This window comes from Scyliorhinus torazame, chromosome 9 (assembly GCF_047496885.1).
Source record: "Scyliorhinus torazame isolate Kashiwa2021f chromosome 9, sScyTor2.1, whole genome shotgun sequence".
NCBI classification, from domain to species: domain Eukaryota; kingdom Metazoa; phylum Chordata; class Chondrichthyes; order Carcharhiniformes; family Scyliorhinidae; genus Scyliorhinus; species Scyliorhinus torazame.
The window spans coordinates 179,982,811-179,995,841 of NC_092715.1; the positions used below are offsets into that span (position 1 = coordinate 179,982,811).

General features: G+C 44.4%; 1 protein-coding gene across 1 annotated transcript in view; it reads left to right on the forward strand.

The window, feature by feature from the left end:
• Nucleotides 1–13,031, forward strand: part of LOC140429611 (fibrillin-2-like) — a 496,823-nt gene that overhangs the window by 159,976 nt on the left and 323,816 nt on the right. The window contains exon 7 of the mRNA XM_072516854.1: nt 10,665–10,790. Within this exon, the coding sequence (XP_072372955.1) occupies nt 10,665–10,790 (126 nt within the window). The remainder of the gene's footprint in view (nt 1–10,664; nt 10,791–13,031) is intronic.

Sequence of the window (13,031 nt, forward strand, 5' to 3'; positions counted from 1 at the left end):
GTTAAATCTATTCTATATTAAATAGTTTTGTTCACTTCCTGTGATGCAGTAATGCTTTCAATAAATTGTTCTATTTGTCTTAACGTCTAGTCCTGCAAAGTCACTAGATTTACAATGTAGAATACAATTCAGAGTATCAGAATAAAAAAAAACAATGATGCAGTAGCTTGACAGTTCTACATTTACATATGAAATGCGAATAATTTAAACTCAGTACTGGGTTGTGACTTCCGAGCCCCCCAATGTTGGACTGGGGGACAGCAATCGTCCAGAAGCGCTAACTTTCTCAGGGAAATTACACTGTGCTGGGAAACATCTGAAACTGCTATTTAAATCATAGCTTTGGATGGTTCTGAAGGGTTGCACCAATAGTAACCCAGAAAAAATTCAAAGAATTAAAATTGCTTCTAACTTCCACAGGACACCATCCACACTCCCAACTATCACTAGTTTGTGACCTCTGAAAGCGCCCCATCCCTAGACCTCTGCCCCATCTCACTGCCCAATTTCCACCCCCCCTCCCCCCCGGCCTCCGATCTCTCCACCTGCTGATCTCTAATCACCTCGATCACTGACCCCCTCCACCCCTACTTCTGATCCCCCAATCTCCGAATCCCCCACCCCTTCCACTTTCGACTCTTGGATCTCTCACCCCTCTGGCCCTCGACAACCTCCGATTCCCCCAGCACTTCAACACCCTCAAAACTCTGACACCGGCAGTTTCCGACTCGTGATCCCTCTGACATCCAACCCCCTACCCTGAACTCCAATTCCTCCACTCCGAGCCCCTGACCTCCAGCTTCCAACCTCTGACTCCTCCATCCGACCTCTGATCCCACCCACCCCTGACCTCCAACAACCCCCACCCTTGCAAACTGCGACACCCCCCACCCCACCTCTTACCCCGCTAACATCCGGCTCCCAACCTCCTACCACCAATCATCCAAATCCTATCCACTTACCATAGACATTTATCTTCTCCCTGCCTTGTCAATTTCACTGTTCCCTTTAAAACCTACCTGCTTTACAGCAGCTAGTGCAGTAAAAATGGGTGTGGTCCCCTTTAATCCACGGAGCTGGACTGTGCTGATGTCTCCAAGGACCCGAATGCAGGCCCGAAGCAGCTCTGCCGATCGGAAGTGTAGGCCCAATTGTCGAGGGCAGAAACGTATGTATTTATTTCTTGTAATTCCTGAGGGCTATCTCTTTATGACACAAGTCGGAAAGTTTCTCCGTTGCAGGTATTCCCATCACTTTGTTTTAATTGGTGTTATAGCTGTTTTGAAGATAATTGTTTCGTTAATAGAGAATATATAGCCAGACTGCTGAAAATGTGGATGATCCGATTTCCAGAAATTACTTACTCCCCAGCAGGTATATGTTATCATATTCGGGGAGACATTCCCTTCAATAAACAGAATATTATACATTACTTTGAATCAGCTTTTGTCACAACTGTTTGGTTTGTACCTGAAACACTAATCTATCTTCTCAATTTTCAGATGCCAATAGGTCTGCAGTTCATGTTTTTATTTAACGTTTTCAGCATACCAAGTTCATACAAAGCTGCAAAATGAATTTCTTCTTAATGTTGCTGAAAAGAGAGACAAGTTGCTAAAGCTTCTCAACTTGCTCTCATAGGACAAACACAAGAATGCTTCTCTTTTCAGCAATACTCTCGTTTCTTTAAAAAAAAATTTTGGGCTGGACAAAAATGTAGTTTGTTTTAAAGAAAATCTTGCATTTATATAGTGCCTTTGGCATTCGCAGGAGATCCCAATGTACGTTAGAGTCAGTGCAGTACTTTTAAAAGATAGTCACTAAAATGTAGTCATTTTTGTATCGTAGGAAATGCGGCAGATATTTTCTCTACAGCACGTGTTATTATCCAGAAGCCAATCTTCACTCACTTTTATTAGCATTTATTTGCAGAGATATAGGGCGTGCCCTATATAGGGCGTGTCCTATATAGGGCGTGTCCTATATAGGGCGTGCCCTATATAGGGCGTGCCCCATATCTCTGTGAATAAATGCTGATAACAGTGAATGAAGATTGGCTTCTGGATAATAACACGTAGAAAACTGAACGGCGCATTTAGCGGGGTGTTTTGCAGTGGCTGCAGTGCCGAGAAACATACCGCTATCCAACGGCTCCGTCCCTTGTTTTGGCCTCTGAGAGATTCTCTCTGCTAAGGCCGCACTTAGAGGGATAAAGGATCCTCCCAGATGTGGGCGCCATTTTGTCTGGCAGCCACACCCCCCCCTCCCGCTTTTGTGAACCCCTCTCACCCACCCAACCTTAGGGAGGCCCCCGCGTATCCCCCCCCCACTTGGCTCGCACGGGATTCATCTGTTGTGCCCAGATCGCGCAATGGGTGCCACTGCCAGGGTGCCAGGCTCGCAGTGTCAAGATGCACAGGTGAAAAGGGGAGTGCCAGGGTGTTACCCTGCCTTGTCTATGACCACCCGGGGTCTCTAATGGTCTGGGAGACCCCCCTAGCTGTTGTTACGCCTGGTCCATTATTGTGTGGACCAGTACTGAACGGCGCCCAGGCAATATCTCCCAGGCACAGCCGGTGAGTACCAGGTACTGGGTGAATCTGGCATCTGGGTATTTAAATGAGATGTTAGGCTCATTTAAATATTCAGATCTGGATCTCGGCCCGGCGCGGATTTTGTTTGGTGCTCCCGCGCGATTCACCCGCTGCGCCCCGATTGCACTGAGCACAATGGGGTTGCTGAATCCCACCCTTGCATTATAACCATCAACCAGTTACAATCTTTTCCTATTTCTAGAAGCACAATTCAATCAACACCACTTGCATTCAATTAAATCCACTTATAATTAACAGCCAGTTCCCATAAACAACAATATGATGATGACCAGATAATGTGTTTATTTGTGGTGTTAATTGAGGAATGAATATTGGCCAGGACAGCTTGGATAACTCCACTGTTCTTCAGTGTAATGAGATCTTTTATGCTCACCGTATAAATTAGGGCTTTGATTTAACGTCTAATCAGAAAGATGATACCTCAGGCAACTCGGTATTCCCTCATTACAGTACTGAGTATACATCCAGATTTTTATCCTCAAGCTCCTAAAATGGAACTTAAATTAAATTCACATCTTTGTGTCTCAGATACGAAAGTACTACCAACCGACTCATGGCTGACATACATTTGCCAAATTTGGATTGTTCTGGACTTCCATCCTTCTCGAATATCACCCCTTAATGCTTTGGCAAGTAACATGCTAATTTCAAGGCTGAGATAAAAAGAAGGGGGAAAAAACAAACATTGGCAATCTGAAATTAAAACCATGTAACTGCCGGAAGTACAGAAAAAGTCTAAATACCGATTAGAGAAGAACCCTTTGTCCGAACTATTCTGACAAAGGTGATCAGCCAAAGCATTAGCCTCTTTTTCTCTCTCTTCAAATGTTGATGGGCCTGCCCAGTAGTTGCAGAAATTTATATTCCTATCCATTAAAAGGTTGCTTTGTAATGTTAAAATTTGATTAGGAATACAAGTGAAACGAAAGATGCCTGGGAGCAGAACCTCTGAACATGTCTCATCTAGGAATAAAGCCTACTGCAGACGAGAACACCCACTCCATTAAAAAGAAATTACAATGTTGAATTGAATCAGTTTGAATTTAAATTGTTTTTTTAAGCAATTTAAGTCAAGATTATTTTTTTAAGGAAGCATTAGTACTAATTTTTTCTCCACTATAGCCTATTTGTACCCAGGCATCACTCCCAGGCATCACTCCCAACTAACAAAGTGTGTAAGTAATGTACTCTGACAACTCTGCTCTATAACCAGCTGCTTCAGCTTATGCCCGTAATGGATCTCCCTCCTAATTTTCTGCCTCTGTGTGAGAAATAACCATTCCATTGGAACACACATGATTCAGCATAAAGCTGATATGGATGCAGTGCAATATTCTGGCACTGCACATGTAGAATACTGGAGCTCTGGCATTCAGCACCATAATACCATTTTTTAGGATTCCAGATCTTTGAATTTTAGTCATAATAATTAAAATGCATTTGTGGCTAATGATTTACCAAGAAAATGGTGACCTGCCATTATTCTAAGTGACAATGTAAGCTGAGTAAATGATTTCTCAAATGGCTGACATGGCTGGAAATGACTACACGCTACAATATTTGATTGGTGATGAAGGATGTTGTACTTTTCCTGAGATGAACTCGCTTCTCAATAACGATCTGTTGAGTCATCCAAAGATTCCAAAAATGTCACTTCAGAAAATGCTGTTTGATCAAATGAATCAACTAATCTCCGTTTGCTTGCAGCTGCAATCTGATGAAAACCTACACTTCACTAATTCGACAAAATGATGGAATTACTTAAAAGCAAGTCAGTTTCATTTTCACAAAAGCCAGAAATCAATTAGCATGGCAAAGTTTTCTTTTGGGTCATTCCCAAATTATATTTTTAAAATAATTAAATAAGAATGCAAGTTCTAAAGATTTGATTTTTATTTATCATGTGCAGTCTGCACTGTGGATCTTCTCTGGGATCTAACCTTTATCAACAATGGCATATACATTCTTCGCCTCTGCTTCTATCATCCATTTGAGGCAGCATGGTTCAGGACATTACCATCCACTGCTGAAAAAGTTCTTCGCCGCTATCTAATCCCCACGCCTTAAATCTGTGTCCTCTGGCCCTTGTACCATCAGCCAGTGGGAGCAGCTTTTCTTTGTCAGCCATATTTAAATCTGTCACAATCTTGTACACCTATATGAAATCTCACTTCAATCACCAAAGCTCCAAGGAGATCAATCTCAATTTCTCCAACCTACCTTGGGGCTAAAATCCTCCTTCTCTGGAATTATTCTGGTAAATCTTCTCTGTGCCCTCTCAAGGATACTAACATTCTTGCTGAAGTGGGATGACTGGAACTGGACGCAATACTCTAGTTGTGGCCAACGAGAGCTGTTTACAAGTTCAGCATAATATATATCACACATCCTCTGTTTTTTTGTTTTACATTCTCTATCGCCTTTGTCATCCAAGGGGCCTTGGCCTTTGATCCTTCAAGTTCTACCCTTGTTGGAATGGTCCCATTTTATGCTGGCTAGATACCCTCCCATCCCATTGAAGCTAGCCCTCTTCCAATTTAGAAGTTTAGGGTGTTCCTTGCTCTTCTCCATTGCTAATGTAAATTACTAAACCTTATGCTACAATGATCACTCTTGGCCAAGTATTTTCCACAGATACTTGGGCGTACATTTACATGCAGGTGGTCATGTTGTCTTAGTGAAAATGCTTGCAGAGGCCTGAATCTGGAAGTCCGCAACTTCTGAACCGTTTTTGCAGGTGGGGGTGGGGGGTGCGGGGGGCGAGTAAGAACTCATTGGAACCATCAAATGGAACTGTTGAACTGTCAAAACATTCAAATCCCCTGATCTTTAAACAAATGAACAAGCTGTCCACAATTTTTAAAAAAATAATCCGTGCTTACTATTTCACTCTGTCTATTTTTTTTTCTTTAAAAAATAAATACATTTAGTGCACCCAATTCATTTTTTCCAATTAAGGGGCAATTTAGCGTGGCCAATCCACCTACCCTGCACATCTTTGTGTTGCAGGGGCAAAATCCACACAAACACAGGGAGAATGTGCAAACTCCACACGGACGGTGGCCCAGAGCCGTGATCGAACCTGGGACCTTGGCGCCGTGAGGCAGCAATGCTAACCACTGCGCCACCATGCTGCCCACTCTTGACAATTGACATAAGCCTGAATGTTAGCGTGATAGTGCTGCATGACTGATTTCACAACCTATCATTATCACAGTGGAGTGCCTGTCAATTCAGTTTGATTCACAGCTCCAGGTACTCATAAGTCTTAAAGGTGAATAAAAAAGCTGGTTATGAGGGATTAAGTATCTAAAGTATGTTCATTGTTGTGAAAAACTTTTTTTGTCACTGGAAGATTTTTTTCTAACGAATTCATCAATATGTGCTTGAGGGCTTTACTTAACATCAAAATGGACCCTGAGTTCTGCCCATGGTGAATATTGGATGAGTTGGCATAGAAGCTGTCAGGGAAAAGAAAAGAGTGGTGGTTCGGGGGCTTGAGTTGGAATTAAGTTCTATAGAGGCTGTGAAGTTCCATGGGAGGTGGGTGGAGAGTCATATGGGAGGTATGGTAACACAGTTGTTAGCACTGTTGCTTCACAGTGTCAGGGTCCCAGGTTCGATTCCCGACTTGGGTCACTGTCTATGTGGAATCTGCATAAACTCCCTGTGTCTGTGTGGGTTTCCTCCGGGTGCCCCGGTTTCCTCCCACAAGTCCCGAAAGACACGCTGAATTGGACATTCTGAATTCTCCCTCAGTGTACCCGAACAGGCGCCGGAATGTGGCGACTCGGGACTTTTCATAGTAACTTCATTGCAGTGTTAATCTAAGCCTACTTGTGACAATAAAGATTATTTAAAAAAAAATAGGTTGGCATGGAGGGTGTGAAGGGGCATTGGCGTACGAGGAATAGTAATGTTTGGCATGAATGGAATACGGGGCCCTGGGGGTGTGAAGAGGGGCAAAGCTGGGTATGGAGGGTCATTGGGATTGAGTGGAGGGCATGAGTTGACATGGGTTGATAAGGATGCGGATTGTGGGAGGGTGAAGTGAGTCCGGGAGGGCTATTTTTTTGGGTGGGGGGAGGTTGCAGGATGGGTGGGGGAAAATTCCCACAGCACTCGGGCCGGCCTTTCCTCCAGCCCATCTTTGCACTTGGCAGTTTCCAGGGCCACGGCCATGGCTCACATTTTCAGTCTCTACAATCAGTTCCAGATCAGAAGTTCTACGGCACTTTTCCCAGGTCCGGTTTGAGTAATTTTGTCGACTCCAAGCTCCTCACTCGAGAGTGAAAATTCAGACCTTGGTCCAGTTGGCCCACTTCATTCCCCAGCATCAGATCCAGCAATGCCTCCTTCCTAGTTGGACTGAGAACATACTGGTCAAAGATGTTCTCTTAAACACATTCCATAAATTCCTCCACTTCATTACCCCTTCTTCTAACATTATCCCTACGTATATTTGGTTAACTAAAGATCGTCGATATCACTACTTAATTCTTTCAAATCTGTGATTTCCCCTGCGGATTTGCTGCTATATCGGTTGTGTTAATATGTGAAGACCTATAGAATACCTCAGTAATCTGATCATCAGTTTTTCTACTTCTCAACTTTAGCCGAATGGATTCTGTCTTTGCCCCTTCCAGGACATCCTTTCTTTCCAACACTACAATGTGTTCCCTATTCAATACCGCTACTCCACCTCTTTTCTCCTTCCCCATCTTTTCTGAACACCTTGCATCCTTGAATATTGGCCCTCAGTCCTCTCCACTTTTAAGTCACACTACTGTTATTACCACACGGCTGTTTTTGTGCTCGTAGCTTACCAACCTTATTCGCCACACTTTGAGTTTAGATATTTTTATTGTAAATTTGTCTTTGTATTCATCTTAATCCTTCTTAGTCTGCTCCTAACTAATATGGTACCTACCTCCTTCTCTAACCCACCCTCTGGAATTTATGAGCAGGAAACTCTCCTCCCTGATATTCCCGCTGCCGTCAAACTCAAAAACCCTGAGCTCAAGCTCAAGTTGATGGAGGCACTTCTCATACATCTACACACGTGGTCCCACAAGAGCCTAAGGTGTCCTGAAGTTCCAACATGGCACAGGAATAACTGGTCTCTATTCCCTTAGAATCTAATTGGTGCCTTGTTTAAACTACTAATTTTAATCATTGCCTCTGGAGCTGGTCTGTTCAAATATTCTGATGAATTCACTTGCTGTTATACAGACACAATTAGAATTTTTATTTCCCAATTTGTAGACTAAATGAATGTTCTTGGTTAGAGACGGAAATAGAAAAATACTCCACCAACCAATCACTTGTAATTAACATCAGGGATAATCTGATTGTGGCTTGTTTCAGCTCTGACCCAGCAGAAACGGCATGGTCTGAAATTTTGAACTGCTTGTGTGAGAACACATCCATTGAAGACACGGGCTGGAACATATCAAATCTTGCCGCTAATGAAGGATGCACATTTTCCCAGAGGTTTAGCTGTCACTGTTAATGTACACGTGTTGCTCCTTTTCGTCACTTCACCTCTCTTCTGTACCCAAGGCTCAGACATCCGACTTCATGTGTCGAATATTTACATGATGCCCACAAACCAAGAACTGCACATTTAGAAGTGAAAGAAAGTCTAGTGATTAACTTAGGGCTCTGCCCAACATGATGTCCTCCACATTTGGCCACTTCTTCATGCTTCTCTCTCTCCCTCTCCCTCTCTCTCTCTCTCTCTCTCTCCCCCCCCCCCCACCCCCCCTTTTTGTGACCTAGGTTGGTGGAGGTAGACTGCTCGTTTCTCTCAGCATGTGGCTGAGATGCATGTGACAGGCTCGTGCTGGTGGTGCTAATGGGGTCACTTCAGGCTGCTGCACCAGCAGAGGGGCCAAGGAGATCAATAAAAGATGTACATCATGAGCGGTGGCACCTTAACACTTTTTGGAGACAGTCTCAGCCCTTAGCTGACCCACCAGATCACTGGAAGGTGGTTGGGGGCACTAGCTTGGGGGCACTAGTTGAGGCGCAAATGGCATCTCCCCATTCCATGCTTATGTAAGGAGTACATTTGTAGTAAGACATCTCTATGCTTACACGTACAACAAAGACAACATTCTAGTTGCCTTTCTAATTTCTTGCTGTATCTACATGGTGATGATTTGTTATTCATGTATCAGGACACCCAATTGTTCGAGGTTCCTCCCTTCTGCCTCTGGATTTGCAACTTTCTTGGAATACATTTTCCAGCTTGTGAAGACAGATACAAAATACTCAATGGAACATATCTTTATTGAGAGTTATGAAATATCTCCTGACGTGTCTAGCGCTGCTTCTCTACTCTTGTTACCTTTTATCTATTTTCCCAGTCCACTATATCCAAATCTTACTTTATACCCATGCAACTGTCTTAATTATGCAATTACACACTTTAAGGTAAATTAACTCATCACATTAAAATGTTTGCAAAAGTAAAGGTGCGGTTTATCTATCATTATTATTACGTATAGGAGTTATACATCCAGGATAACCCAGATGCCAAAATGTTATAGATCCAAAGTAATATTTTTCCAAAACGGGGAAGTGAGGCAGGCACTTCCTTCTGAATTCTTTGAACCTGGAGCTAGAAATTTGCAAGCAGTTACAACTGCCTTCTAATTGACCTCAGATTTTGCAAATAGCTTCAATTGCCCAGACTTCGTATTTTGATCGTTTCGTATGTGGATTGCTTTAAAGGTACATATGGGAAAACATCCCTTGTAGCAGGTAATCATCACTATTGTGCTGCAGAGCACTTACGAACAATGCTGTGTCAGATCTCATTTTTCATTTAAAATCATGCTGCTTTAAAGACCTGACATTGTTGTGTGACAGTTTGAACTTTACTTACAGTTCCTTTGTGTTTTTTGTAACATTGCCCAAGTCCCATGGTGGCACAGCTCTCTCCTTCTCGCCCTGGATACACCCCCATTCTTTGTAGCCGCAATGGAAACACTTTCAAACTCCTTTCTGTTTCCATAAACTGGTTTACAAGCTCTTACGAGTTGCAGTGAGAGGTTCTAATTTAGAAATGCCAGTGACTAGATATCCAAATAAATCCATCAGCGGTTTTACAGCATGACACCATTGAGTCAAATGTGAAACCTATTCCATCTATTAGTATGCTTTTGCAGGGTTAATTAGTCTTCAGAATTATTTAGTATATCTCATATTTCAGTTCATTTCCAATTTTGCACATTTTTGTCCCTATATCTGCAGACAGAGCCAGCCAGTGTCTTGGGGTGAAAGAAATTAACATTGATGCTGGTCCAATACTTGATCAGGTAGAAAATTCAGAAAGGTGGTGTCTATCAGAATAACCGGCAACCGTGGAGGTTATTGGAGCGGAGGCAGAGCCAACATTACTGATACTGAGCTGGGTTAAAATGCCACTCATCCCAGATTTACTGTTGCTCAAGCAAATCACCTGGACTCTGTGGTAGAGTGGAATTGAGCATCACTTTGGTGCACCTGTGGAAACTGGCCCCATGGTGCAAGCAAAGGGCAGCGCGATAAGTAGGAAACTAAAATCATCGATAATCATGCGGGCTTTGGAGGGAACATTGATTTCTAGTTTCCTCTGAATAGCTCTGCACTCAGAGAAGCACACAGAATATCGGAGGAAGCCAGGACTGCGAGGGGTAGATATAATTTGGCTGATGGAAGCCATTAGAAATGGTGCAGGATTTCCACAAAAGCAGATTTTCTCATAAATGAAAGTAGAATATGTTTGGTATAAATAGTTTTATATATTAATTTAAAAGATCTATTCATTTTAGGCTTGAACTGGATCTGGAAGCTGTCTAGATGAAAACTTATTATGAACGCTGCAGTTTTGACCCAACCAAGCTTGATAATCTCACAGAACACTTTTTTCTTTCTCTCTCTTCAGACTCAGCAGCAGCTGCTGTGCTTACTGCAGCAGTGTTTACTGAAGACATATGTTGCTAATGTGTGCAGTCTGACTTGATTCGCCGTTTACTTAACTGGACTGCTGTCTTATTCCAGATGTTGATGAATGCCAGGCAATCCCAGGCATGTGCCAAGGTGGAAACTGCATCAACACTGTTGGTTCCTACGAATGCAAATGCCCTGCTGGCCACAAACAGAGTGAAACATCTCAGAAGTGTGAAGGTAAGCTGATGATCTCAGGGATTTTATGTAGCCTGTTTACGACTTGAGTTCAGCAGGTAGCATCAATTTAAGGCGATTTATAAGGACAGACTGCTGGGCCTTCCTCCAGTGAGTAAAGTTAACAAGCTCAGAACTGGAAAATTAACATTCTTTCCCTTTTGTTCTTTATTCCATTTATTGTGGAGTAATAGATGGTCAGGGTTTAATTGCAGATACCTGTAAACCTACATTGTTTCTGATCAAGTAGATTTGCCACAATCATGAGAATGAATTTAATGCCAAAGGCAATGAAGGGGTCCATACATGCATCTGTTGGTTATCCCAGTTCTTTTATTGTTTGTCACAGAAGTTGCTTTGCTCCATTCTTTCAGAGAGTTGGGTTTAAGTCAGTTTTCTGCATTCTTAAGGTTTTAATTTTGGAATATAAAAAATATGGTTCTGCCATTTGTGCAACATCACAATATACGTTTGACTGGAGGAAAATAACTGCCAACATCGGGGCTGGGATTCTCCCCTACCCGGCGGGGTGGGGGAATCCGGCGTAATGGAGTGGCGGGAACCACTCTGGTGTCGGGCCGCCTGATGATGCGGAATTCTCCGCACCTTTAGGGGCCAAGCCCTCACCTTGAGGGGCTAGGCCCGCCCTGGAGTGATTTCCGCCCCGCCGGCTGGCGGGAAAGGCCTTTGGCGCCACGCCAGCCAGCGCCGAAAGGACTTCGCCGGGCGATGCAGACACTCACGGCATCCCCGCCCATGCGCAGTGGAGGAGGTCTCTTCCGCCTCTGCCATAGTGGAGACCATGGCGAGGCGGAATAAAAAGAGTGCCCCCACGGCACAGGCCCGCCCGCCGATTCGTGGGCCCCGATCGCGGGCCTGGCCACCGTGGGGGGCCCCCCCGGGGTCAGATCGCCCCGCCCCTCCCCCAGGACCCCGGAGCCCGCCCGCGCCGTCTGCCCCCACCGGTAAGGTAGGTGGTTCAATCCACGCCAGCTGGCGAGGGTTGACAGCGGCGGGATTTCGGCCTATCGCAGGCCAGAGAATCGCCGGGGTGAGCCCGCCGACCGGCGCGGCGCGATTCCCGCCCCCGCCGATTCTCTGGTGGCGGAGAATTCGGGACACGGCGGGGGCGGGATTCACGCCAGCCCCCGGCGATTCTCCGACCCGGCGGGGGCTCGGAGAATCGCGCCCCTGATGTGAGAATGTGCATATTACATAAATATCTCTGAGAAAGAACATATACCATGCATAAAAGAATAGAAAGAATAGAAGTATTGTTACAGAGGGGTTCAGATGATATAAACTCACTGTAAAACTCATGCATTTTACATGTATTCACATGAGCATTGCTGAAAAAAAGAGACGTGCTGTTGAAACTTTTCATCTTGCACTCATCAGAACTGAGTGTCAAAATTCGAAGGGAGCATCAATTTATACTGCAAGTAAAAAGAGTGCTGAATGGTTGGCACGTTAACTCTGATTGGTCAAGGCTTTGTCATGGGGAAATGGAATGCACTAAGAATTACACTGACAATCAGATTATCACAATGTGGCTCACTAATACTTGCTGGAAGTTACGTAAATTCAAATGCAGGGGCCTGTCGTCTGCAAGCAGAAAGAGTGCGGGTGATTTTGAGCCTGCATCATTCGTCAGCGAGAACAGCAATGCTGGCAGAAAATTCGGGGAGAATTGGAAAACGTGGTTCTTGCCAGAATGATTGCGTTTTCCCATTTCCCAGGCCGCCTGCCAGTGGCCTAACACGAAAAACACCACGGAAGGCTGGGAACATACTTTTAATACATTACAGTATCATTAGCAAGCTCTTACTCCAGAACTTTCCCCTGTATGAATATTTACCTGCCGTCGGCATGCTGTCACACCGGCCTGATTTACAAGAACTGTATGAAAACGAGAACCTGGCAAGTTCACCTCTGAAGGTGATATCGTAGGTAAGCACTCAACGTCGCCATTACCATCCAGGGTACTGGTTGCAGAGGAGGCAGCGGAGAGGATGTTTGGGACCCAAATATGTTCGACTCCGGGGCGGGGGGGGTGGTGTTCAGTGTCGGCATCTCGGGATGTGGGGTTGCGTGCAGGCCTTGGCGGCCTTCATGATGTGAGCCTCTAGGTTTAAAGGGGTGGCTGGTATGAAGGCAGTGCTTCCAGTGTCCTTCTGCTGGACTTCTGGCCATATAACCCGCTGAGGGTTTGCCCTTCTATAGTTGTAGCTGTAAGGTGGGTGA